At 51.0% G+C, this 23,474-nt stretch overlaps 2 protein-coding genes across 11 annotated transcripts; one reads left to right on the top strand and one right to left on the bottom strand.

Moving 5' to 3' along the window:
* Positions 1–227: 227 nt before the first annotated feature.
* Positions 228–13,566, top strand: ZNF821 (zinc finger protein 821). 6 transcript variants are annotated; one of them, XM_056360605.1, is made up of 10 exons: positions 229–416; positions 613–819; positions 2,490–2,581; positions 2,714–2,816; positions 9,209–9,319; positions 9,415–9,540; positions 10,055–10,197; positions 10,753–10,857; positions 11,762–11,928; positions 12,653–13,566. In XM_056360605.1, exons 6-10 carry the CDS (start codon positions 9,459–9,461, stop codon positions 13,305–13,307), a joined length of 1,152 nt encoding a protein of 383 aa, XP_056216580.1. In that variant the 5' UTR covers positions 229–416; positions 613–819; positions 2,490–2,581; positions 2,714–2,816; positions 9,209–9,319; positions 9,415–9,458; the 3' UTR covers positions 13,308–13,566. The 6 variants fall into 6 exon arrangements, with proteins under 6 accessions (XP_056216577.1, XP_056216580.1, XP_056216581.1 ...); XM_056360606.1 differs by lacking the exon at positions 2,714–2,816; XM_056360602.1 differs by lacking the exon at positions 2,714–2,816 and having other exon boundaries at positions 228–416; positions 9,209–9,540.
* Positions 10,865–23,378, bottom strand: ATXN1L (ataxin 1 like). Of its 5 annotated transcripts, none has more exons than XM_056360596.1 (3): positions 23,274–23,378; positions 21,354–22,951; positions 10,865–11,621 (listed from the first exon to the last, which is right to left on the bottom strand). In XM_056360596.1, exons 2-3 carry the CDS (start codon positions 22,839–22,841, stop codon positions 11,496–11,498), a joined length of 1,614 nt encoding a protein of 537 aa, XP_056216571.1. In that variant the 5' UTR covers positions 22,842–22,951; positions 23,274–23,378; the 3' UTR covers positions 10,865–11,495. The 5 variants fall into 5 exon arrangements, with proteins under 5 accessions (XP_056216571.1, XP_056216570.1, XP_056216569.1 ...); XM_056360595.1 differs by lacking the exon at positions 10,865–11,621 and adding an exon at positions 13,356–13,532; XM_056360594.1 differs by lacking the exon at positions 10,865–11,621 and adding an exon at positions 16,186–16,950 and having other exon boundaries at positions 21,246–22,951.
* Positions 23,379–23,474: the final 96 nt, after the last annotated feature.

Raw genomic sequence — 23,474 nt, 5'->3', positions numbered from 1 at the left:
CGAATAGCCTTCCCCACCGACGTGACAGCGTCCGGGGAACGAAGCAGCGGCGGCACCGCGAGGAGAGCGGCACTGAAGAACTAAATGACTCAGCGGAGGGATCCTGTGTGTGACTATGTACAGTACCACCCCGATACGAGTCCGCTGAGGCCCGGCCCCGGCGTGGAGGTTCCGGTAGCGCGGCGTTCCGCCTGCGGTTCCCCCTCCTCCGTGCCGGGAGCCCCGCCTCTACAGCGGACGGGAGCCGGTCGGCTGAGGGCAGCGCGCAGGGTCGCGGGTGGAGGGGTCTCCGGCCCTCCGAGGGCCAGGCGGCGGTGGCAGCTCCGGGAGGGAGGTTCGGGCCGAGGCTGAGCCCGGTCCCGGGGCCTCAGTCCTGCCGCTGCTTTTCTCCGGGGCGGCGCGGCCCGGCCTCGAGGGTAAGCCGGGCCGGCGGGAAGCCCCGGCGCTGCCCGCAGACCCCGCAGAGGCGGCGGGCTCTGGGCCTGAGGGGAAGTAACCCAGAGGCTCCCACACCGCAGTGTGGGGCGGTTCAGTTCTAAATGGATGCAGGCGTTCATAACGCACGTGGTGGCTTTTAAATTAATAGTAAAATCGTGATTTTTGACCTTGCAGGGTGAGTGCGATTCTGGTGAGCTCAGGTAGCACCAGGGTAGCCGCTTCCCGGCCCCGGCGCGGGGCTCGACAGCCGCCAGCGGCGGGGGCCAGGACTCGGCGCCGCTCCCGCGCTGCCCGCCGGGGTGGGCGAGACCCGCGGCTGGCACGGATGACCTCCTGCGGGCGGCCGGGGGCTGCTGGCCAGGACGGATCCATGAAAACCAGGTGAGATGCTTCAGATCGTGCAAAAACTGGCACCTGGGGTCTGCGGGCGAGGTCTTTGGCAGCCAGCAGGGCACCGCCGCTGCCGTGCCGGGGCTTCCCGCGCCGTGCCGGGGGCTTCCCGGGGCCGTGCCCGCGCCCGTGCCCGCGCCGCGCGCTCTGGCGGCGCCGCCATCTTGCCCGTCTGTCTGTCCGGCGGCCCTTTGTCTGTCTGCGGCTCCGCGGCGCCTTTCAGCGGGACCGGGTAAGGCGCGCCAGGCCGCGGCCGGGACCGGATCCCGCCGTCCGCCTGAGGGGCGGCAGCGTCGGTGCCGCTGCCTGCGAGAGGCCGGGCCGGGCTGGCTGTCGGGCTGGATCCCTCGGTCGTCCGTCGGCACCCTCGGGGGTCCGCGCTGGCTTCTCCCACCCGGGCCTCTGCCGGTGGAGCGGGCTTCGTTTGGCTGTGTGTCCATCCGCGTGCGGGCTGGATTCCCTCAGCTGCCGCCTCGCGTGTGCTGGGACTGCCGGCTGGATCCCTCTGTCTGAGGAGGGGGACGGGATCCCGGGGTCTGTCGGTCGGTGGGAGGCTGTCAGGATCCCTGTGTGTGCCTCTCTGAGGAGGCTGACAGGATCCCTGTGTCCGTCTGTCAGTGGGAGGTTAATGGGATGCCTGTGCCTATCTGTCTGAGGTGGATGACAGGATCCCTGTGCCTGTCTGAGGTGGATTACGGGATCCCTGTGTCCGTCTGTTGGGGAGGCTGATGGGATCCCTGTGTCTGTCCTTCCAGGGGGAGATGGATTCAGCTCCTCCTTTGTCAGTCTGTCTGTCTGAGAGCACTGTTGGGATTGATTCCTTTCTCAGTCAGTCTGAGGGTGAGGAGTTGGTGTTTCCTCCCTTGTAAAGTTTGAGGAGGTTGGTGTGTCCCCACCTGCGAGGGACAAGGGCTGCGCACCCTGCCCCACATGCAGTGGGCTCGGTGGTCCCTCCCCATGTGAGGGCAGGCAGTCTGTCCCCACCTGCCTGTCCCTGTCCCTGCCTGCCTGGGGAGGTCCAGGCAGCAGGGAGGGTGCAGCAGCACAGCTGTTTCCCTCTGCCTGTGCCTGCCTGTGAGGCGGGTGAGGTCAGTCTCTTTGAGAGGCACCTCTCTGGGCCAAGACCTGTCCCTGGGCTGACCACACTGTCCTGTCAGCTGCCGCCACCATGTCTGGATCTGTGGGCATCAGGCAGCTGGTTCCCTTATCTGCCTGAGCTGGGCGGTCCGGTGCCCGACACCAGCCTTCTGGGCGTGGTAGGGCCTTCTGTCCCCTCAGTCTCTCTGGGTGAGGGGCAGAGGTGGGGCAGGGTCTGCAGGTTTGGTTAGGCTCTTGCCCTCTTGGCCATAGGAACAGACAGGAGGGGGAATGGCGTTTGGACTGAGACTGCACACACTCTTGAAGTGGGGCACTCAGCTTTTTGTATGCTGGGGACAGGATTGCTTACAATTTTGCTTGAGAACTGGGTGGGACTGCCTTCACACGGTGGTTTGTGAAACGCTTGTGGATTGTGTTGGATGCTGACACTGAATATGGCTGTGGTGATGAAGAATGAGCCCTGTGGGCAGATGGGTGGGGAACGACCCTGAGACAGCCAGCTGCATTTGGCTGGAGGCTCACAAGGTTCCAGTAGTGTGTGTGACAGGCTCTTCTCTTCTCAGGTGAGCCCTCTGCTGAGGGAACGAACACTCTGTGCTTCCAGGTCAGGGAAACATGTCCCGTCGGAAACAGACCACTCCTAACAAAGTTCACTGTGAGTATTATGTTACATAGCAACATGGGATCCTTGCCTTAGCTGGAATGTTGTGGAGTGAAATGGGGAGGGGGGGAATGGTGGAAAGGTACAGTTTGTGGGGGAATGGTGGTTACTCACATTTTGTCTTAGGGATTGTAAGAAGAGAAACTGAGCTCTGTGCGTCAGGGGAGCTGGCTGTGTCCTGGCATGGCAGGACAGGGATAGGCTTGAACAAACAACTGATGCTGTAAAGGTAGGTGTGTATGTGCAGGGCCTGCAGCTGTGCTTTGCATTCACAGTGTCACAAGTGCAAGTTAGTATACTAAGAAATGTGACATCAGGGCTCTGGCCCATCTTGGGTAGCAAAGGAAGTTCTAGGCAAGTTCAAGGGCATGGCTGAAACCCAGGAAGTCCTGGGTTCTGATCTTTTCCCTACCACAGACTCAGCTGACTGGCCTTGGACATGTTACTGAAGCTCACTGTATCTCAGTTTCCTACCAGATAGTGAAAGATAAAGCCATTTGCTCTTTTCTTGCAGGGAATGGGCAGCACCTAAGTAATTTACTGGACAGATAAATGCTATCTGTCAGATCATTTTTGAGCTGAGCTGATAGGACAGATCTCTGTTTCTCCAGCATTGTCAAGACCCTGGTGTCTGTTTGAGAGTGAAGGGGTTAAGATGCTGTACATCAGTGCTTCAGGCAGGCTACAGCAGGATGTTAGTGGAACTGGGAGACACAGATGGTTGTTTGGCTGCAAAGGGGAAACTGCACATACATGGCTTTTGACTGATCACAGCAGAGGGAAGCTGGGGGGACTGAAGCTCTGTGCCCTTGTTCGTACTCAGCTTTGTGGCTGGAGACATTTGGGCTGGAATGAGGAAAAATTGCTGCCTCTGTAGGCATGTGAAAGCAAGGCTGATGAGAGGGCTGTGGGTATTGCTAAGCTGCAGTAGCCGTCAGGAGTATGGGACAGAGAGCTGAATGCTGCAGCTCTAACACTGCTTTGCTTTGCTGATGCTGCTGGCTTGCACGTCTGTGTATTTCTTTCTCTGTGCATTTCTTTCTCTGTGCTGCCTTTTTGCATGGGTACAGCAACAGGAGTCTATGCATGCTGTTCTCTGTACTAGGGGAAAATACAATGTGATATAGCCTAACACTTTGCACACTCGGTGAGTGTATTGGGGAGAATTACCTCTGTCTGGGACTTGAAAGCCCCATTGGCTGCTAGAGCTAGGCATGGGAGAGCTGACAGAGCTTTCTGTGGTGGCCAGCCTTCAAGAGTCTTGAGGTGTGGCTTCTGGCATCTGCACTGACTTGTGCTCTCCCATTCCTGCTTCTGGGTGCTGTGTTCAGCAGTGGGCAGAGCATAGCTTTGATTTGCTTGATGGTACAGTAATGACTTTGGAACTGTCTTCCTTAGAGAAATTTGACAGGTCCTGTGTTTTGTGCTATGATGCCAGTAACACAGCTATGTCCACACACTTTTGCTTTTGAGAGTGCCCAGATGTTGGGGCTGCTGTTTAGATCAGACATACAGAGTCACAGTCTCTCATGTATGGAAACCAAGGGGTGCAACACCTCTAATGGTGCAGGTAGACTTTCCATGGTGTTTAGGTAGGCTGCTTTCTTACCCCACTGTGTAAAGGTTATATTCTTCAGAAACTTATACTATTATATACGTATTATGGAGTTCAGTTGTGCGGTGTTTTCACAGTGAACGCTGGGTTTTTTATCTACAATACAAGTGATTGTATCTCTAGTTTTGGTCTCAGGGGAAGCTATCTGACAAACATGCTACCAGTGGGCATGATGTTGAGGTTATGGCATCTGGTGTGCCACAGAGAGGAATTCTGGGACCTGTTCAACATGAGCCATCAGGAGCAGCAAGTAGGACCACAAGAAAATAAAGGGACCAAAAGATACAAGAAACATGTCAATGATGATGTCTCCAACTTGGGATGGAAGATCTTGTCTTATGATGAACACCACCAAATCGTTGGGACTTCTTTGTCTACCTAGCCTGCTGTGTATCTGGAGGGCCCAGAAATGCCATGCAGTGCACTGACGAGGATAATCGGAGAGAGCATCAGCTCCAAGAACTGGGTGAGCCAGCAGAATGAGGAGTCAGGCTGAGACATAGCAGACACGTTACTGAGACTTCTTCACAGGGACTGAAGTGGTTGGGAGGAAAGGAATAAAAGGGACAGCAGGTATGCAGCTTTTTATGCAGTTATCTGCAGCTGGGGTCTGATTTGGCAGGCTATGGGGCTGGGAAAGTGCTTTTTGGATTTGCATAAATACCACTGTGAATATCTAACTGGACAGATTTGTGGGAGGACAGTGCCTACTTCTTCCTTGCATGGCCACTCCATGTTATCTTCTTTCTTGGATTCACTAGGGTGGGCAACAGCTGCAGATCTCCTCTTCCTGGCTTGCTCGGTGCCACCTCTTTCCAGGGATACTTTCCAGGCTTGGCATGGCCCTCATTTAACCTTGCTTTCACAACATGGTTTGCTGCCCTCACTTAGCATAGAATCACTTTGTTTGGCATGCAGAGCAACCAGCTGGGAAGTTGTGTGGTTATAAGTCAAAACAGTTCTAAATAGAAGTTGATGTGTAAGGAAATGCAAAATAATACAGAAACAGTGATGAAAATCACTATTATCACAAAAGTCCCATTGTGCATGATGGCCAGTCCTTCTGCGGTTTTAATTGTAGTCATTTCCCCTTTGGCAGGCCTTCAGCACATAAATGGCTCTTAATTTAATTTTGTTTTGCCACATGGTACATGAAGAATACACCTGATAAAGTGGTAACAAATAAAACTGTCGTAATGGAATGCACCTATTGCATTGCCCATTCCACACTGAATTGAAAAATACAATGCAGTTACGTTGTTCCTGTGGAGATACCTTAACTGGTTCAATTTGGTCTGTATTTTCTCCCAGAGTCTAAAGTATAAAAGTATCAAATCTCTGTAAGCAATTCATCTGATCTTGCATTCAAGCCCATCCGTTGCTGCACTCCATCAGTTATAGGCTACTCACTGTTCTTGTGCTTGCCAAAAATTTGCTGCAGGTGTTAGTGTGTACTTTTATTTTCTGTCACTGCTGTCCCATGAGCTGGCTTTCTTTCTATTGCTTGTACCCTTTGCAAGTGATGCTTATTTTAAAACTCTTGAGAACAGCTTTTCTTAGTCAAATTAATTCCCACTTCCTGGATCTGTTTATCATGGTCCAAATATCCCATTAATCCTCTATTTCCTTCCCTCTCCCTTTGACACACACACATTCTCTGCTCTTCAGTGTTCCTTGAATTCTGCTGTCTATAATATTCCCAGTTTGAAGAGAAAGCATCTCACAAGAAATAGCACCCAGCATTCAAAACCGAGCAGAAATGTTACTTGCATCAAAATCCTTGGTTCTTAAAGGGCTCTGTGGGCTGCCATTGTTAACTCTTTCAATTGTGTTGTTTTTCATTTCAGTAACCACTACAGCAGTGTGGACAACCCAGAATAGCGATGGGGCAGGTGGACTAGATCCACAGTGGTGGAAAGACTTGCAAATTTCAGGTCCAGGAAAGGAACACAGAGAAGACCTACATGAACAGGGACTTTAAATTTGATGTACAAGGAGGGAATACAGTGGCTCATCTCTGAGAGACCTTTCTGTTTAGGAAGGAAGACAGGGGAACAATGCAGTTTCTTTTGATTTGTGGATTTTGGGGTGGGGGTTGTTTGTTTGTGTGTTTATTTTCCAGAACACCTGAGAGTTATCCTGCATTCATACAGTTCAAGAAGGGAAGGGCTCAGGAAAAAAAGTCATTGCTGGCTACCAATTTGATATACCGCCAGATCCTAGCAGTCATAACTGCCCTTCTTGCACAGTGCCACAGGGCTGCCCCCTTCCTCCACAGCTGCTCATCTGGCATCCCACTCATTTACAAGATTATGGAGAGAACTGGAATGCAAAGCAGAGGCATTTGTATGATCTTTCACTGTCCTACGTCTCTAGCTGTTTGTAAAACAAATACAGTGACTTGTTTTGGTGTTGTGGTCAGCCTGCAGCCCTTTTTTGTATTTAATAAAGAAACTTCTGGAGAAGAGTCTGTGAATTCACTATTGAGCATAACATCCTTTACTGATGGCAGTGATCTTAAAGCTGTTGCCTGTCTTACTCCCTTTCCAAATGAATGGAAGTGTATTCAAAGCGGGGTGGAGGTGGGGGTGTAAGTGCCTGTATGTGAGCATGTATGTGCAGAAACAATAAAAGTATAACCCTGTACCTGTCAAACATTGAAGCCCTAAGCTTCATCAAAGTAGGACTTAGTCCATCAGTAGATGAACAGGACAATCTCCCCTAAGTTCTTTTGGAGACAGCGTTAGTTTAATATGTAAGAAGTTTTGTATAAGCTAAAGATAACATTTTTAAAAGTTTGCCTTTCCCAGTGCCATGATGCATTTTTAGATGCAGGCTAGTGGAGAATGCACAAGATGTCATCGGCTAACAGCACTGGTTTGGTTAACAGTTTGCATTTTTGACTGTAAGCTGATAGTTCTCTGCACTGCACTGAATCAGTGCTAACTGGGTTCTGGGTGTGTTGTACAGAAAGGCCACTGGCAGACACAATCACTGTCTTAGTTGTGATTGATGCTAGTGTTACTGATAGGAGGAGTTCCCTCCTCGGTCACCTTATATAAAGATCACAGCTTTTACAATTCTGCAGACTGCACGGTCGGTTTATCTGAGCAGGAACCCACCTGCCATTAGACTCCAGGCTGCTGCTCAGTGGAAACAAACCATCTGGAAGGGGAAAGGGGGAAGCAAACAAACACGTAACTGCTTCCACTAGCAGTTGCAGTGGTGTTTGGGAATCCCGTTTGGTAACTGCCACAGGTAGTATGTCTCCCACCATAGTTTTACATCTGTCTTGTGTTCTGCAGGATTCCTCATTTCACTATACTTTGTCTTGCAATGCTTCTTTGGTCTCTGGGCGTTTATCCTGGTGGTCTCTGGATATCTGCTTCTTGGAGCAGCACTGTCATTCTGCAGTGTCTGTTAGTACAGTCTGTATCTCAGTCCCATCAAAGTGAGGTGGTGGTCCAGACATAAGAGCTGCACTCCAGGTCACGAAAACCATTCAGTGCTGGAATAGCTTCTCATGAGGGTACCTGTGTCACAGCAATCACAATGGTACCTGCCGCTTTCAGTGACGAGTAGACTTAGGGTGCTCCTCAGCACCTCTCTTCAGCCTGCATGGATTGTGTTCTCAAGTCTTCTCTACAGAAACCTTTCTTACATTTCTGAAACAGAATAATAAATGCCTTCAAATGCTTTTGGAAACCTCCATGGGGATGTTGGGAACTAGAACTCTTCTCCCACAGTCTCTGTAAAACTTCTGAAGGTCTTTGAAATCTGTAAATTACTGCTTTTTAAAGCACTGCTGGAAATTGCAAGGTAAGCACCAGAAAGGCAGCGAGTATGAATATAGGGCAAAGCTGGCTGAAACAGTTTAGCACATGGGAACGTACCTGTCCTTTTAATAGGACTGGTGCTCTTTCAGTGAGTCGAGAATTCAATTCCCTGATTATACTGATGCCAGTTGTGGCCCTATACTAAAAGGTACAATTCTCTCCTGAAAATACGTTTTGACTTTTGTTTTATGTGAAAAATGCACTGTGTTTTCTTTAGCATTTCTGCATTTATGCTTTGAGTGGTTCTTGAGAACTTAAAAATTAGTTGATAAAATTTAACCCAAAAGCTAACCCACTGGGAACTTTTGACACCTTGTGTCCCAGGCAGTCCCAGCTCATCTACTGAGAGGTAAATCACAGCTACACCTGGAACAAGGCCATTCACTTGATTTAATGTGAAAATTAATGGTTACCTTTTATCGTTATTCTTTGGAACCAAAAGTTCTCCTTAGCTGGGACTGCTGTAAGAAGTTTTCTCTCTGAGAAGAACAAATAATTGCCTCCTTTCAATGTGTTTGACACCTGTTGAGATACTAGTGATCAGTGTCTTTCAACAAAACAGACTGTAAGCTATCCTCAACAAGCATGTCAGCTTTCTGGGTTCATTCCCTTAGTTTTCTTGTTTTGAGCATATGAATTGTCACTGAGATTTATTTTAGCCAGAGTCATTCCTGGGCAAGGGGAGGTAATGAAGCAAGTTATCCATCGTGTAAGGAGGAGTACACCAGCTCTGAGCACAAGCACCTTCTTGGAGGGCAGCTTGTCCTCAGCCCTCCTGGAAGAGAAGGTGGTGACCGAGGATATCAAGGACAACCCCTGGTTTAGGGTCACTGGAGAGCAGATGAGGTGCCAGGCACTCAAGGAGATACTATTTTTGTGTAAGTTGCCTTTTATAGAAAGCAATGGGGCTTAACAATTTAGAAGAGCCGTATAGCACTATGCCTGATCTGGGATACTGTCATAATCCCCGAGTGGCTTCCTCCCCTGCCTAGAGCTGTGCTATAGCTCTGCTGGCAGATGGCTTGGTAGCAGAGAAAGCCACCTGTCTACATATGGCAGATATATGGGATCTCACAGGGGTTTTTTTTGCGGCTGGAGTGGCATATAAAGAGTATGCCCAGAGCAGCCTGATGCTGGACATTTCCACTAGCAAGACTGTTCTACACACAGGGTCCGGACTCGCATCAGCAGGTACAAGAGGCTGGTGTTGCAGAGTAGGCAAGCAGAGAGGTTACTTAAATGCTTTCTGAGAGGTGACTTCAGAGGTTCTGCACAGCGCAGGTGAGCAGCCCCACGCCTGTTGTGTTCTTGGCAAGCCTTAGTGGTGAAAGCAATGGAACAGCACCAGTCTGACTCTTTGTCCTTGTGGCTGCTAGGGGAACAAGTCTTTGCAGGGCTGGAGGAGCAAGCCCGCCAAGCCATGATGAAAAACAACTTTCCTGGAGCTCTTGGGGACCAAAGGCCAGCCATTCATCCACTGCAAGACCCCGACTCCAGCAGCAGTGAGTTCCACCCCTTCCAATAATGGCAAGGTAGTAAACTGGGGAGACCCTGCCAAGGGGTGAGGCTAGGTGCTGCACAGCTTGTGGGGGTCCTCTGAGGACCATCTTTCCCTCTTCCTCATCTGGGTTAGCCCTTGGTTTCTGGGCAGGACTTTATCAGCAAACAGCAAGAGCAGGGCTGCTCCCTAGGGGAAAGCAATGCCAGAGCCAAGGACCCCAACACAAACTGGGCAACGACCTCACCACTGGGATACAGTTCCAGTTACCAGAGCAAGGTGGTAACAGTAGCAGGTCCAGCTGACAGTCCAGGGCCTGTCAAGGAAGGCAGGGCCACAGGCCAGGCCCAGGGACTCCACAGAGCACTGCAGGCCCTGAAGTGCCCCAGCCTGAGTTTAAATGGAGCCCTGGTTGGAGGGGGTGGGTAGAGGCCCTAGGTCAGGCTGGTCAGGACAGTTGAGGCCTATGAGTACCCTCAGCGTCCCGACACTTGGAATAACTGTTCTGCATGTTCCAGGTGGCAGTGATGATGAGGAAACCACCCAGGATGAAGTTTCTTCCCATACATCTGAGGAGGATGGCTCAATGGTGAAAGTGAAGAAAGAATTAGAAAATGCAGAACAACCTGTGGCTGGAACCCCACTGATGAGAGAAAATGAGGCAAGTGTGTACTGGCTCTGCACTCACCTTAGCCTCCCAGGGAGGGAGAAGGGCACTGTCTAAATGCCTCCTCTCCCCAGCATGGTTTCTTGTCATCTTTTCCCTCCTGCCTCCTCCAAACAACATCTCCTGGAACGAGGAAAGGGTATGAAGAGCTCTTGGGCTGCCAGGAACTGGAAATAGCAGGCACAAACTGCCATTTTCCTGGCTGGCTGAGATGGTTGTGTGGAGCGTGCCCCCTGTGCCTTTGGCTGACTTCCTCTTCCCTTCTGCTGCAGAGCAGCCCTGCCTACCAGAGCCACTCTGCCGGTGGGAGCCTGGGTGTGAGTGGAGGCCACGAGGCCTCCCAGAGACAGCACAAGTTTTGCTCAGAGGCTACAGAAAGGAAGTTTTAGACTGCAGGAGCACAAACCAGCCCTAGTGGGACTGGGCACGCAGCACTTGATCTGGTTAAGACCTGCCTTCGGTGTTGACTAGATATTAGGGGTGTGGTATGCCTGTGTGTGTGTGTGAGATCTGTGCACCTTACATCAAAGTGGTTTTTCCTCTCTGTAGGTGCCGGAGAGTTTGAATGCTGACCCTATGGTGGGACTGTCACAGTGCCCCCTCTGCCAGATGGAGTGTGGAAGCAGAGAGCAGCTTATTGCTCATGTATACCAGGTAGGGGATGGTTCCAACTGTGGGATATCTCTGGCCTTAAGCCCCAAATCCAGAAACAGCCCAAAGCACAGTATGGCTTTGTTCTGGTCTTTGCAGTCACTGAACTGAGCTTCGAGCTAGGATGTGATTGAAGTTTACAGCAGTAAACTGCGCCTAGAGGGTGTTCTGGGGAAACAATCAACAAGGCACCAGTCTGCAGATCTGGAAGACACAACTCTGTCCCAAGGTAGTCTCTGCAAGTAGTTGCAGGCTAAGACTAGGCAGTTCCTTCAGATTAAATAGGGAAGCAATTTTTGCATCATTCAGTGAGATGAGAAACCTTCCTCCTAATCACCCAGTTCTTTATTTTGTAGCTGTATTACAGTTCCTACCTATGAAAACAGCTGTTGTTCCTCTGAAATGATTCCAGTATTGCAGGAAATCTGTGCTGGAATCTCACAGGTTTTGTTGTCAGTACTTTCTTCACAGCACATCAAATTCTATAAAAGAAGGAATGAAGCAGAACTGAACTGGCCACTTACCTGCACCAGCTGACTGTCTCCATCTAAGCACTTCCTCACCAGCATCCTTCCTGCTGTTAGTCCAGTCGTGCTTTGTTGAGCAACAGCAGCTCCTCAGATCATTTCTGAAAACAAGGGTCAGGTCCTACGATCCAAGTGTTTTGGCCTTATTTGTTTCTCTTGCACTGGAGTGGAGCTGTAGAAAGGTTTCCTCCTTGCTGTTTGACTTGTGACACCCCAAATGTCTTGAGCTTGGTCTAGGAGCTGACAGACAGAGGTTTAGTGGCAAGGTGTTCCCATTCCAAGAGGCTGAACTGAGTAATTTACATTATCTGATGAGCCTGCCTCAGACTGGGTAGGGAGCTGGGCAATTTGTAACTAACAACTTGGTGGTTGTTTTGCAGCACACTGCAGCTGTGGTGAGTGCCAAGAGCTACATGTGTCCTGTATGCGGCAGAGCCCTCAGCTCACCGGGATCCCTTGGGCGACATCTCCTGATCCACTCAGAGGACCAGCTGTCAAACTGTGCAGTGTGTGGAGCACGCTTCACCAGCCACGCCACATTCAACAGGTCAGGGTCAGCCTGGCTGGTGAGTGGGCTAGGGTACCCACATTAAAGATTAGGCGGGTTGCCTTGAATGACACAGAAGTCGTGGCTCTGGACCCACTGAGGCCTGTAGGAGAGCTGTGAACACCCCCAGTGAGTGAGATTCCCTCAATCCCCTCCTGCCTGCAGCTCTGCATCACCTGCCAAGACCTCCACGGGCTGTGCTGCTAAAAGGGTGTTCCTTAGTTCTGTGAAGAACTAGAGCTGTGCAGGAAGCACTGGGGTCTCCAGTCATTGGAGGACAATCAACTGTTTCCCTTGCCCAGCAAACCATCAGAGTAGGTCTGTACTGCCCAGATGGGTTCGTCATTTCCAGAGTGGGACTACAGGCAGAAACCAAAATGTTCCTTGTTTGTGTCCTGCCTGGTGAAGGATTATCTACTGACCAGTGGAACAGGGCTGAAGGGAGAAATCCAGATATGATGGGGAGGAGCAACTTGCTGGCTGATTGCTGCTCTTGTGCTCTTCCAACCCAGACACTGCTCTGGGCTAACCTGCTTCCTACCCCTGCATATGATGTTGCTTCATTTTAGATATTCAGACATGTCTGTGGGCAAGAATGGTTTAGCAGAGGCCTCTGTTATGGGCTGTAGTAGAGGCACTGTTCACTGCAGCCCCCTGGGCAGTCTGAGATGGGGCTCATCCATCAGCACCAAGTCTCTGACTTTCTGCTCTTTCTGCTTTCCAGCGAGAAGCTGCCAGAGGTGCTCAGTGCAGATCGCCTGCCAGCACCACAGAGCGAGGGCCCCTCCAGTGTTGAGGGGAAAGACATTGCCTTTCACACCCCTGTGTATCCTGCAGGCATCCTCCTAGTGTGCAATAACTGTGCTGCTTATCGTAAGCTGCTGGAGGCACAGACACCTGGCATGCGAAAGTGGGCACTTCGTCGGCAGAACGAGCCCTTGGAAGTGCGGCTGCAGCGCCTGGAGCGGGAGCGTACGGCCAAGAAGAGCCGGCGGGACAATGAGACACCTGAAGAGCGGGAAGTGAGGCGTATGCGGGATCGAGAAGCTAAGCGCCTGCAGCGCATGCAAGAGACAGATGAGCAAAGGGCACGGCGGCTGCAGAGAGACCGGGAAGCCATGCGACTGAAACGTGCAAATGAGACCCCAGAGAAACGACAGGCCCGGCTCATCCGGGAGCGTGAGGCCAAGAGGCTCAAGCGGCGCCTGGAGAAAATGGACATGATGCTCCGGGCACAGTTTGGCCAGGACCCCTCTGCCATGGCTGCTTTGGCAGCTGAAATGAACTTTTTCCAGCTGCCAGTGAGCAATGTGGAGCTGGAGAGCCAGCTGCTGGGCAAAATGACCTTTGAGGAGCAGAGCAACAGTGCACTGCATTAAGCTACAGCCAAGGACTGTGCCACTTCTGCTGCACCTGCCACAGGTGCACTAGCAGCCTTCAACATTCAGGAGGCTGCTGTGGGTCCCTGGCTGACTCTCCCTGACAGATGGTTCTGGATTTCTCCTGGAAATAGGAGAATAATGGAGCTGAGAGATGTCTGCCAAAGTAGCTCTGGTGGGAGCAGATTCTGAGGATACAGACTGCTCTGGGGGCCAAGTCACAGCCTGTGAACAGAGAGAAAATAAATTAATGCTCACATTTGTTTAGTCCCCTTCTTTACCTGTTGTGCTTTGCCCTGTTCTTGGACCCTTTCCCCATAGATGGGTTTGGGCTGCTGCAGTTCTGCCACAGGTGAAAGCCTACTTCACTAAAAAGGGATTTTGTTTACTGCAGCATGAATTATGAAGCTGAGGACTTTGATAGCCCACAGCTCCTCCAGGAGTAAATCCCTTGCAGTTTGTGCCCAGAAAAAAGAAGCAAAGGAGGATGTTGTCTCCCTGGAAATGGCTATGCACACCCTTTCTCTTAACGGTATCATTATGTGCTTATTTGCAGTAGCATCCATGGAAAAACTAAGAGGAAACTGAGTTCCTGTTCTAAGATACCCCACATAAACACTAACAGAAAGGCTGACTGAGGTAAGCAAACAGCAAACAAGTTTGCTGGTTTACTCACAAGTTAATTTTCACTTAAACAGCATTTCAGGTTTGCAAGTGAAAGAGCTCATTGAATGGTAAACAGTAAGGGTAGGTCAGTTCTCCAGTGCTGTATGGATTTGCTTTTCCCTTCATTCAGCACTGGTGAGTGCTGCATCCAGTTCGGGGCTCCACAGTGCAAGAGAGGCACCGACATACTGGAGAGCATCTAGTAAAGGGCCACTACAATAGGGAAGGAATTGGAGCATCTCTCCTACACAGAACGGCTGAGAGAACTAGGACTGTTCAGCCTGGATAAGAGAAGGCTTGAGGGAGGAATCTTGTCAATGTTTATAAATACCTGAGGGGACAGCGTAAAGAAGACAGAGCCAGGCTGTTTTCAGTGGTGCCTAGCGACAAGACTAGAGACAATGGGCACAAACTGAAACATGGAGGGTTCTCCCTGAACAACAGGAAACACTTTTTCACTATGTGGGTGGCAGAGCACTGGAGAGGTTACACAGAGAGGTTGTGGAGTCTCACACCTTGGAGGTATTTAAAAGACACAGTCCTTGGCTGCTGGCTGTAGATGGCCCACAGGGCGGGCGGGCGTTGGACCAGATGACCCCCAGAGGTCCCTTCCCACCTCAGCCATTCTGCAACGTCATAGTAAGCTGAGCTGATTCAACCACTTCCATACAGCCAAATGCAAGGCTGCTCATCTAGGCCCATGGATTGCACTCCAGTTACTTATTCTCATAGTAAATTCCTCTGTGACTAACAGTGACTTTCAGTGGTCACTGCAGGTAACACTGTGGGGCGAGGGGAGGACCATTCGTACACAGAACCACACAGGTAGAAAAGAAAGTTGCTTTTGCTTCCATACTGCAGCAGCAAAATCAGCGAGAGGAATGTGGAAAAGAGGTGAGCTGGGGAGGAGCCACGGAAAGCTACAATAACTGCGTCTGGAAAAACCTGTCAGGCAGTAGGGAATTTAAGCCTTCTTTAGTTTATTCAAGAGGTAGCCAAGGCAAAATGTAATCATAGTCTGTACCTGTATGAAAAGGTCCCCACTGCTATTATAAATCATTATGAAACTATACACTATGGAAATCAAATGTAGACGCATTTAAACATTAGCACAGAAGGACTCAGGGGGAGGCAAAGGGGTGGTATACTCTCCATTATTCTGTTTCTTCAAGAATTAGCATCAAAAAAATGCATGTGGTAGCTTTATGGTTTCCAAACGCAAGCCCACCAAACACTGGTGTGACACACATCTATGTTTTGTGGCCTTAAGACCCCCACTGCTTCCAGAGCATTTCCAGTTAAGGTCTGCAGTACAGTTACATGGTGGTCTAAATACACGGGGAGCTACTACCTTCTCTCTGATGGCTGTTTCTCTGCATTAAGTCAGAAGAGGTGACCACAAGACCCCTGCTTGAGATCAGAAGAGTAATGTTAAAACAAGAAGCAAAACCTTTTGGCCAGACTACATAGAAACCTGATTTTTCGCTCTTTTTTCAGTTTGAAACACTTTTAAGTCCCTTAAAACCCTAGTTAATGCTTACAATAATTGCCTTCAAAGTGCATAATGTTGGTTGGTTGTTTTTTTCTGAAAACAAACCAACCTTACAGACAGCCTTGTGGACACTTGCTACAAAAAGTATTTAATCTTTTCAATGGTACATTCTTCCACATGGCACTGTAACATCTTGCTTCCTCACCTTACAGAGGCTGCTTTAACATCTGATTCATCACATAGAACTTATATCCAGGAGTCATCCTGGCCTCTCTCACTGTGGGAAAAGGCACCAGATCTGGAAAGGATCTATTCAGTTCTGTGTTGCCATGCTTATATCCTCCTTTGCTCTCTGAACTGACCTCTCTATTCTTGTCTCTGTCCATTTTCATACTCAAACCAGCATAGAGTCTGCATCCTGCAGCATTTGCTATTACTCTGCCTTGGGTGTTTTGCTTGGCCAACAGAGATGTAGCTTCACTCTGCCATCGGCAGCCGAATTTTCCCTGCAGTGTCACTGGTACTTGACCGTTATTCCAAGGGGTTCAGGAAACATCACATAACAGCAAAAGCACTTCAACACAGAATTATGGCTTATAATCCATCTGTCAGACAGCCTTTACCTTGCCCTTGCCACAAGTCTCCAGATCACTCTGTGCAAGAGCAGAGAAGCCACATCCTAATTATCAATTATGATACAGATGAGCAAAAAGTCTCAAACACCAAAGGAAAAGCTATTGGTTTATATATAGATATATATATATAGATATAGATATATACTGTGTTTACAGAGTCAACAAGTTAAATGCAATATTCATAAGAGCATTAACAATAAAAATACAATCTGTGTGTAGCCAAGTACAGACTTAAAATGGTAAAACAGGAAAAAGGATCTCACCAAAAGTACAAATATACAGTACAAATTGATTTATTTAAAACAGTTACAAAAAAAGCACAACAAAATAGAGATTATCCTTAGAATTATTAATGCTTTGTTAAAGATCAGGTAGGAGGAAAGGGGCAGGAACAAGGTCGGAGGGGAGCACCTGACTAGTTCTAAGGCTTTAGATACAATGCGGTTGGTTACATGTTAATACAGCCATTACATAACTGGGATTATAGTTGAGGGATCAGCACTTATCTACAAAGACCTCCTTGCCTCAGGGCAGCCCAGCCAGTTCCCCCAGTGTGACATGTCTGTTTCTCTGCTTTGCATGGGCAGACCCTCCCCTGGCGCTAAGGTGCCATGAAAGCGGAAAACAACTAGAATGTGCATGGGTGCGTTTGCAGGGTGGGGTGGCAGCAGCCTAGAAGGACCTTAGGGGCAAGTCCTGTCCTCCATGGACAGATGTGAAGACCGTGGAAGGGCCTTGACCATCAGCATTTTAAGCCATACGTAGAACACACCCTGGGCCAAACTCTGTACAGAATGTGCATTCGTAGCCATCTTAGCAGCTTCTGCAAAGTTTCAGGCCCTAGGACAGCCTGAAAGACAAAGAGCAGTTGTGAGTGATGCTAGGGAAAGGCACATGTACGGCTGTGGGCAGGAACTAGCATTTGGGCTACTCAAGCTGCTGTAGTTTTCTGAGTAACAAGGATTGTTAGTTCTCTACGGGGGAAAGTGACTTCAAGTGTGGGGTGGGGACAGGGGATGGGGGTGGGACACTTAATGAGAAAAGTGCATTATACTTGCGCACCTGCTGGAAAGGGGAGGCAGAGGGGCCTCTGCAGCTTTCCTTCTTTCCAGACAGAGCTTCCTCTGCATAGTCTGGTAGTGATGAGCGCTCATCGCTTGGACCAAGTCTCACGTTCCTGGAGCAAGTGTACGCATAGCCTAGAAACAAGCCAGGCCTCTGCTGGGCAGCTGACTTTAGGAATGTTTCATGAGATAGGACAGATGGCTACAGACACCCATTATTGCATCCTACAGACGCTTGCCACAGAGTGTGAGCTGGATAAAACCAAGGCCAGGAGGCCTCCTCCTCCAGGTTGGACAGACCACAGCTCTCCTCCCCTTCACAGCAGCAGCAGGAAAACAGTATATTTCTCTGATAAGCCTGTCACATCTCTGCCAGGAGAAAAGCCCAGATAACCATCTCATTCCACAATGTCTTCCTGGCTTTATCTCCTCCTTTCCCAGTAAACCTAAGAAAGAAAAGCTTCCTCCGTGGGCTCGTTCATAGCCTTTCTGCCTACAGCAGAGCCTGTCTCAAACACTCCCTATCTCAGGAGAGCCTCAATGCTCAACACAGCAACCAACACAGGGTGCAGAGCAACACAGCCCAACCCAGGAAGGACAGATTCCAGTGACGATGAGTACTGCCAAGCTGGGCTAGAGGGCTGCCAGTGCTGCCCCCCCCCCCCCCCCCCCCGCCTCTGGGGCAAGCGCCCAGATGCCAGAATTCTTCGTATCAATGCCCCACCACAAGGTGTGCCCCAAACCATTGCTTCCATGGAAGAGCTGGCAGCTGAAACATGCACAACAGTGGGACTGACACAGAGTCTGGATAGAAGCACCAAGGTCAAATTCACCCTGGCATGTTCCACAGAGCTCAGGAGCGCACTCAAGAGATGCGCAGTGAGCCAAAGTCCAGGCCAGCGGCTGGGTAAACACCAGGGTGAGCACCTTCACAGCCCTTCAGCTGCTTACAGTACAAAGCTATTTTAGCCACATGGCATCTTGCCTCATACATCAGTGTCTTTCCTTTCAGAGCACTGTTCAGTGCAACTGAGATCTAGTAGTAGTTACAGTAACACACATGAGATAAGGCAGGCTCTCCAAACCCTCTCTCCAAAAGACAAGAGACTTCAGTGTTCAAAGATGCATGTGAGGGGCTCTGCGCCCTTCAGCTGCTCAGACACTCCCTCTGTGTGCAACCAGCCCTTCTACATTCACACACCGTATGTAGGCAAGATCCCTTTCTTAGCTGCCTGCCACAGCTCTGAATTCCTCTGCATGCACCATGCAAAGAACAGGCAAGAGAACCTGGGCTCCTCTGCCTTCTGCCTTTGGCCACAGACACCCTGGATATCCTGAGCATGAAGTACTAACTGACACTAATCGAGGTCTTTGCGTAGGAGAATCCAATGAGTAGCAACTGTGAAACACACAAGGTGATGAGGCACCTGGGCCCAGACAGTACATTTTCCTGACAAACAGTGCCATGAAAATAGCATCTGTTCCCACAGCTGTTGCATGCAAGGAGGCAGAATCTTCACATGACAGCATCACTGTGACTTCATACATTTCAAATGCAGCTGATGAGACTGGAAACAGTGTCATCTGGGGGAAGCTACATGTGATATAGGCAGCATCCTTGTTCTGGAGAAACCCCCGTGAGGCACAAACACTGAAGGCATGAGTAGCGCATGTCTCCCTAAGGCCTGAAAAGAAACTGTCCTGGTGCAGGCATTTCAAAGGCAACAAAAAAGGCTAGCAATGTGCTAGGGAAACAGGACTGACAACCCAGATGGAAGGGACATTCTGGAGACTCTCTAACTTGCCTCATAGCCAGCGGAGCACTGCTCCATCACACAGCCAACAGAAGCCTGCCAATTGCAGGTCACGTTCCTGGAGAGCGTGCAGAACAGCCCTGAGACACCACTGCTGCAAACTGACCGAAGGACAGCTATGCTGAGGAGAGGTGCTGACACACAAGCCATTCGGGGAAGGAAAAGCAGTGCCCTAGCCATCAGGCATGCCTGACAGAGAACTTCAGGAAGATGAGCAAAGGGAGACAGAAAATGGTATGCTGAACATCAGGAGCAGCATCAGGACTCTAGTAGGGACCTGCACACTGGAAAGAGACCCTCTTAAAAGCCTGGTCCTAACACAGAGATGGGCACCTTAATACAAGAAATACTTAATCCAAGAAGTCAAGTCAGTGAAGACTCTTATTGTCAACATAATAGTGACTATTCTTTATTCTAGCTAAGCAGTTAGAGCTGGTGTCATAACACACCGTCAGAGAGGGCAAATTAGTCTAACTACTAGAGCCTTCACTTGAATGGAGTGTTATTACCATAATGAGGTATTAATATACAGTTGTATTAAATCTCACCATGAAAAAGACTACTCTTGATTTTACCGTGCTGTTCTACAGAGGAACTCTGAAGTAAAGCATCAGAAAAACTATCACAAAACCACCCCAAAATGCCCTGTGATGCCATGATAATTTTAGAGTCCCTACATTAATCATAGAACTGTACTTAGCAGAAACATTGTACCTTGCCTGCACATGCACAAACACTTGTCTCTTGTCTAGAGCTTATTCAGGAAACTGCCTGCAGGGAAGAATTAGCCATCTGGAAAGTTTTCTTCTTATTTAGTTACAAAATATAGTCTCGGTCATCTCACAGTCATCCATCCTTCCTTAGAGAATGCTGAATATATTTTACTCCGGCTTTAAAAAAAACCAAAACAACCAAAGCCTGAAAACCAACCAAAAAACCCCAACCCCATTCATCCATAGGCTAAGCCTCTGCAAAAGCTCTAAGCCCAAGAGATGCTTTTTAAAAAATCATTATTAACATGGGAAGAAAGATTCAATTTGGTGGCAAATAATTAAATGTATTTTACTGATGTCTCCCGTCCCAACTTGTGTCCCATCCCAAGTGCTTGAGTTCCCTGTTCACCTACACCCAAACCCATCCTTTTGGTCCTTCCTCTTGAATTTCTGTGATTCATTCAAATCTTTACATTCTATGCAAGAAGAAAGAGCAGTTGGATTCAGTGGAAGAGACATTAAACAGAACCACCAGAGAAGCATCTCCATCCCACCCTCAAGAGCTCCCTTGGTGAACGGTCCTTTTAAAGTGCATGTGTGAAGAAAAGGGATACTGAGAGTAGAGCCCCCTAAACTCCAGTGGGGACCCATCTCTCCCCATCATGAGAAAGGAGGAATAAAATCTTCAGCAATTTTATCTGCTACTTTAAGCCATGTCTGCCCTCCTCATCTCCCAACCCATCTTGAATGCTTAGACCCTGCCCTGCAGGGAATCAAGTTATTCAGGGAGGTGTGAGAAAGCCCTACCCTCCAATCTCTGGAATGCTCCCATCGCAAGCTCATGAGCACATCCCTGTTCTCTACCCCAGCTAGCCTGTTGCTGCTCCCTGAGGCACTGGAGCCCTCTTGATTCCCCAAGCGGAACTTGTCAGCCACTGAACTGGAATAAACCCAGTCCTGCAGGGCAGAAAGCAGCCTTGCTGGTGAACCTGTCACAAAGTCTGTGCAATTTCTCCACCTGATGGTGAGGCTCACCTACAGGGGATGCCCTAGCTCACAGCCTCAAAGGGATCACTTCCCTGCATTTGAACGCCCTTCAATAGACAGCTTGACCTCCTGGGGAATGAAAGAGGGACGGAGCAGAGAGGGCCGAGGCTCCTCTGCCTGCATGCTGTATCTTTGGAAGCCTGGGGCTGTCCAGCTGTGCTGACTGCCAGTCTCAGGCTGAGAGGATTCTACAGGAGAGCTCTGGGCTGCACTGTCCCTATCTGTGTGGCTCTTCCTTTCAGCAGCTCTGTCAGACGGTTCTCTTGACCCCTGAGCTGTTCTTTCAGATCTCTCCCTAGTAGATAGCAACTGATCTGTGAGAGGGTAGTTAGCCTGAGAAGCGGAGCTGCCGTTCATGCTCTGTAAACTGATTGATATACAGACATCACCCACTTGCAGCCTGTGACAGGGCAAAGCAAAGAGCTGACCAGTCCGGCCTGGGCTACAGGAGGACCAGCCCTGGCCATACACAAAGAAGGGATGCTCTGGGGGCACATCAATGCTCACTTTACTTTGTTGCTCCCCGACCACAAAATGCAGTGTGACAAGCCCGGGCCACTGGCTTTCCTGAATATCCACCACGGTGCTGGAGTCAATCTTCAGGCCCCCGCTCACCTCTGCACTGCGAACAAAGTCTTGAGTCTGCAGGTCCTCCACCCGCTTCAGCTCTCCTGTAGCCAGCTGGATGATGGCTCCTTTCATGAAGTGAGAGGGCAAGTGTGAGGAGCTGGGTGGTTGCAGCTGGACCAGGTCCTTTTCAAGTGCGCTTCCTCCAGCCTGTGTGTCCGGGCTCCGCCTCACCAGGGTTTCTGAAGTGGAAGACCTGGTGGGCTCGGATCCAGCGGGAACCAGGACTGGCTTGCCGTTGGCTATCACCATTCCTTTGGTTAATTGTCTTTGTCTAACCGGCTCTTCAGGGGACATTACATACGGACTCCTGGACTGGCTTTTCTCAGCAGCCGCCCTTTCCACTGGGTTCCTCAGCACGTCCTTTGACTCCCCCTGCTGATCAGGGATATTATGGCAAAGGTTTAAGGGGCTCGGGTCATCTTTCCTCTGGGCTGCCAGAATATGATAATCCTGAGATGCCAACACCCCCACCACCCTCTGAACCTCCAGATCGGTGTCTGGGGTGCTTCTGTGAGCTGGCACAGAGACCTCTGTTCCCAACGTCTGGTAACCTGAAAGGAACTGTCCATCGACCACACATCCCGCTACAGCCCCTGGCAGACAGTCTTCAGCTTTACTGCTGGCAGAGTCCACAGCCTCACTGGTCCTCCTCACCACACTATGCTCCAGATGTCTCTGTCCACCATTGGCAGCAGCTACCTCTGAACTCGGCTGACTGTCTTGCTGAAGAGACTCTGGGCTTCCGCCCGCTGTAGGTGTCTCATATGCAGAATACCCTGGTGGGAAGCGGGACATCTGATAATAAACAGGAATTCTACCTGGTGCAATATCTAATGGCTGGGTCCCAGCATGGTGCTGCATCTGGCCAGAAGGAGAGATTGCAGAAGCAGATTTGTTGAAGGTGTGGGTAGGAGAGGTAGTCTGGGGGGAAGGAGCGGCTTCTTCCGTGAAGAGAGAGGCATATGGCACAAAGTGGGGGACATGGGAGGCGGTGATGTTGGTGGAAGGAGACAGGAGAGGACTAGGCAGGAAGCCAGGAGGGACAGCATAGGGCACTGTGTAATGCGAGCCAATGAACTGTAGGGACGCTGGAGGGATCTGTGCGTAGTGGATGGGGGGGTAGGGCACCCCTGGGTGCTGGATTATTGGTGAAGTCATATTGAAGGTGGGAGGCAGAGGGCTCACGTTCACCACGGAGTGCAGACCCGTTGGTGAAAAGGTGGCGGGTGGCACTGCCACTTTGTAGAGCATCCCATACTGGTCCACCGTCAGCCCTGCCACTGCTTCCGTGGCCTCGCCAGGGCCATAGTGCAGAGCTGCAGGGCCTGGCCCCGCTGCCCGGGTCCAGTCGGGGCCCTCGCCCGAGGCCTGGGCAAGCCCTGCACGTCCTGTCTCGGTGCCGGTGCTGGCGGTAGGAAGTTCGCGCTTCTTTGGCGGGAGGCACTCCTGGCTCCGCTCGTGGCCTGCTCTCATGGTGCCCCGTGGTGTCCCGGCAGCCCCGGCCGCGACGCTCGTTCATGGGGGCACCCGCAGGGGCTGCCACACGCCGGCTCCCGGATCCCCGCTCCCGGCCACCGCCTCACCTGCGCCAGGAACAGAGGGAGTCGTCAGTCCCGGCCCCGCCACCGAGCCGCCAAGGGCCCCGGCGGCGGGGGGAGCCACCAGGCCGCAGGGACGGGGGCGGCCCCGGGCCCCGGCCGCGAGAACAAGCGAGCCGACGAACCCTGGCCCTACCCGGGGCCGCGGCACCGGCTCCGGGGACGACGAGAGCCCGAGCCCGGTCGCCGGCACCGGCCCCACCCCCGGCCACGGCCGCGCCCCACCCCGCCGAATCCGAGGCGCCGCAGTCGCGTCGCGACCCGCCACGGCGGGCCCGCCCGGTGCCCACCACAGCCCGCGGCTCACCCGCCATCGCCCGGCTCCTCCTCCGCGACCCCCATCGGCCCCGGCGCCGCCCGCGGCCACCTCCGGCCCGACCCCTCCCCGCGGCGCACGCCGATGACGCACTGCTCCGCGCGCCGGAAGCGCCTCACCCGGCGGCAGGGGGCGTGGCAGCGGCGCACCCGCAGCTGACGTCACCGGCCGTCCGCAGTGCCGGTCGCCCTG

Source organism: Falco biarmicus, chromosome 15 (assembly GCF_023638135.1).
Source record: "Falco biarmicus isolate bFalBia1 chromosome 15, bFalBia1.pri, whole genome shotgun sequence".
Taxonomy (NCBI): Eukaryota; Metazoa; Chordata; class Aves; order Falconiformes; family Falconidae; genus Falco; species Falco biarmicus.
The sequence above is the reverse complement of the archived record's forward strand: the minus strand, read 5'-3'. Positions and strand labels throughout refer to the sequence as shown.

Bases quoted from the DNA above. Each gene is read 5' to 3' on its own strand.
- ATXN1L (XM_056360593.1), bottom strand. From the start codon at position 22,841: ATGAGAGCAGGCCACGAGCGGAGCCAGGAGTGCCTCCCGCCAAAGAAG.
- ZNF821 (XM_056360602.1), top strand. From the start codon at position 9,372: ATGGAACAGCACCAGTCTGACTCTTTGTCCTTGTGGCTGCTAGGGGAA. The intron at 10,198-10,752 runs GCAAGTGTGTAC...TCCTCTCTGTAG, and splicing joins CACTGATGAGAGAAAATGAG to GTGCCGGAGAGTTTGAATGC. The intron at 10,858-11,761 runs GTAGGGGATGGT...GTTGTTTTGCAG, and splicing joins TTATTGCTCATGTATACCAG to CACACTGCAGCTGTGGTGAG.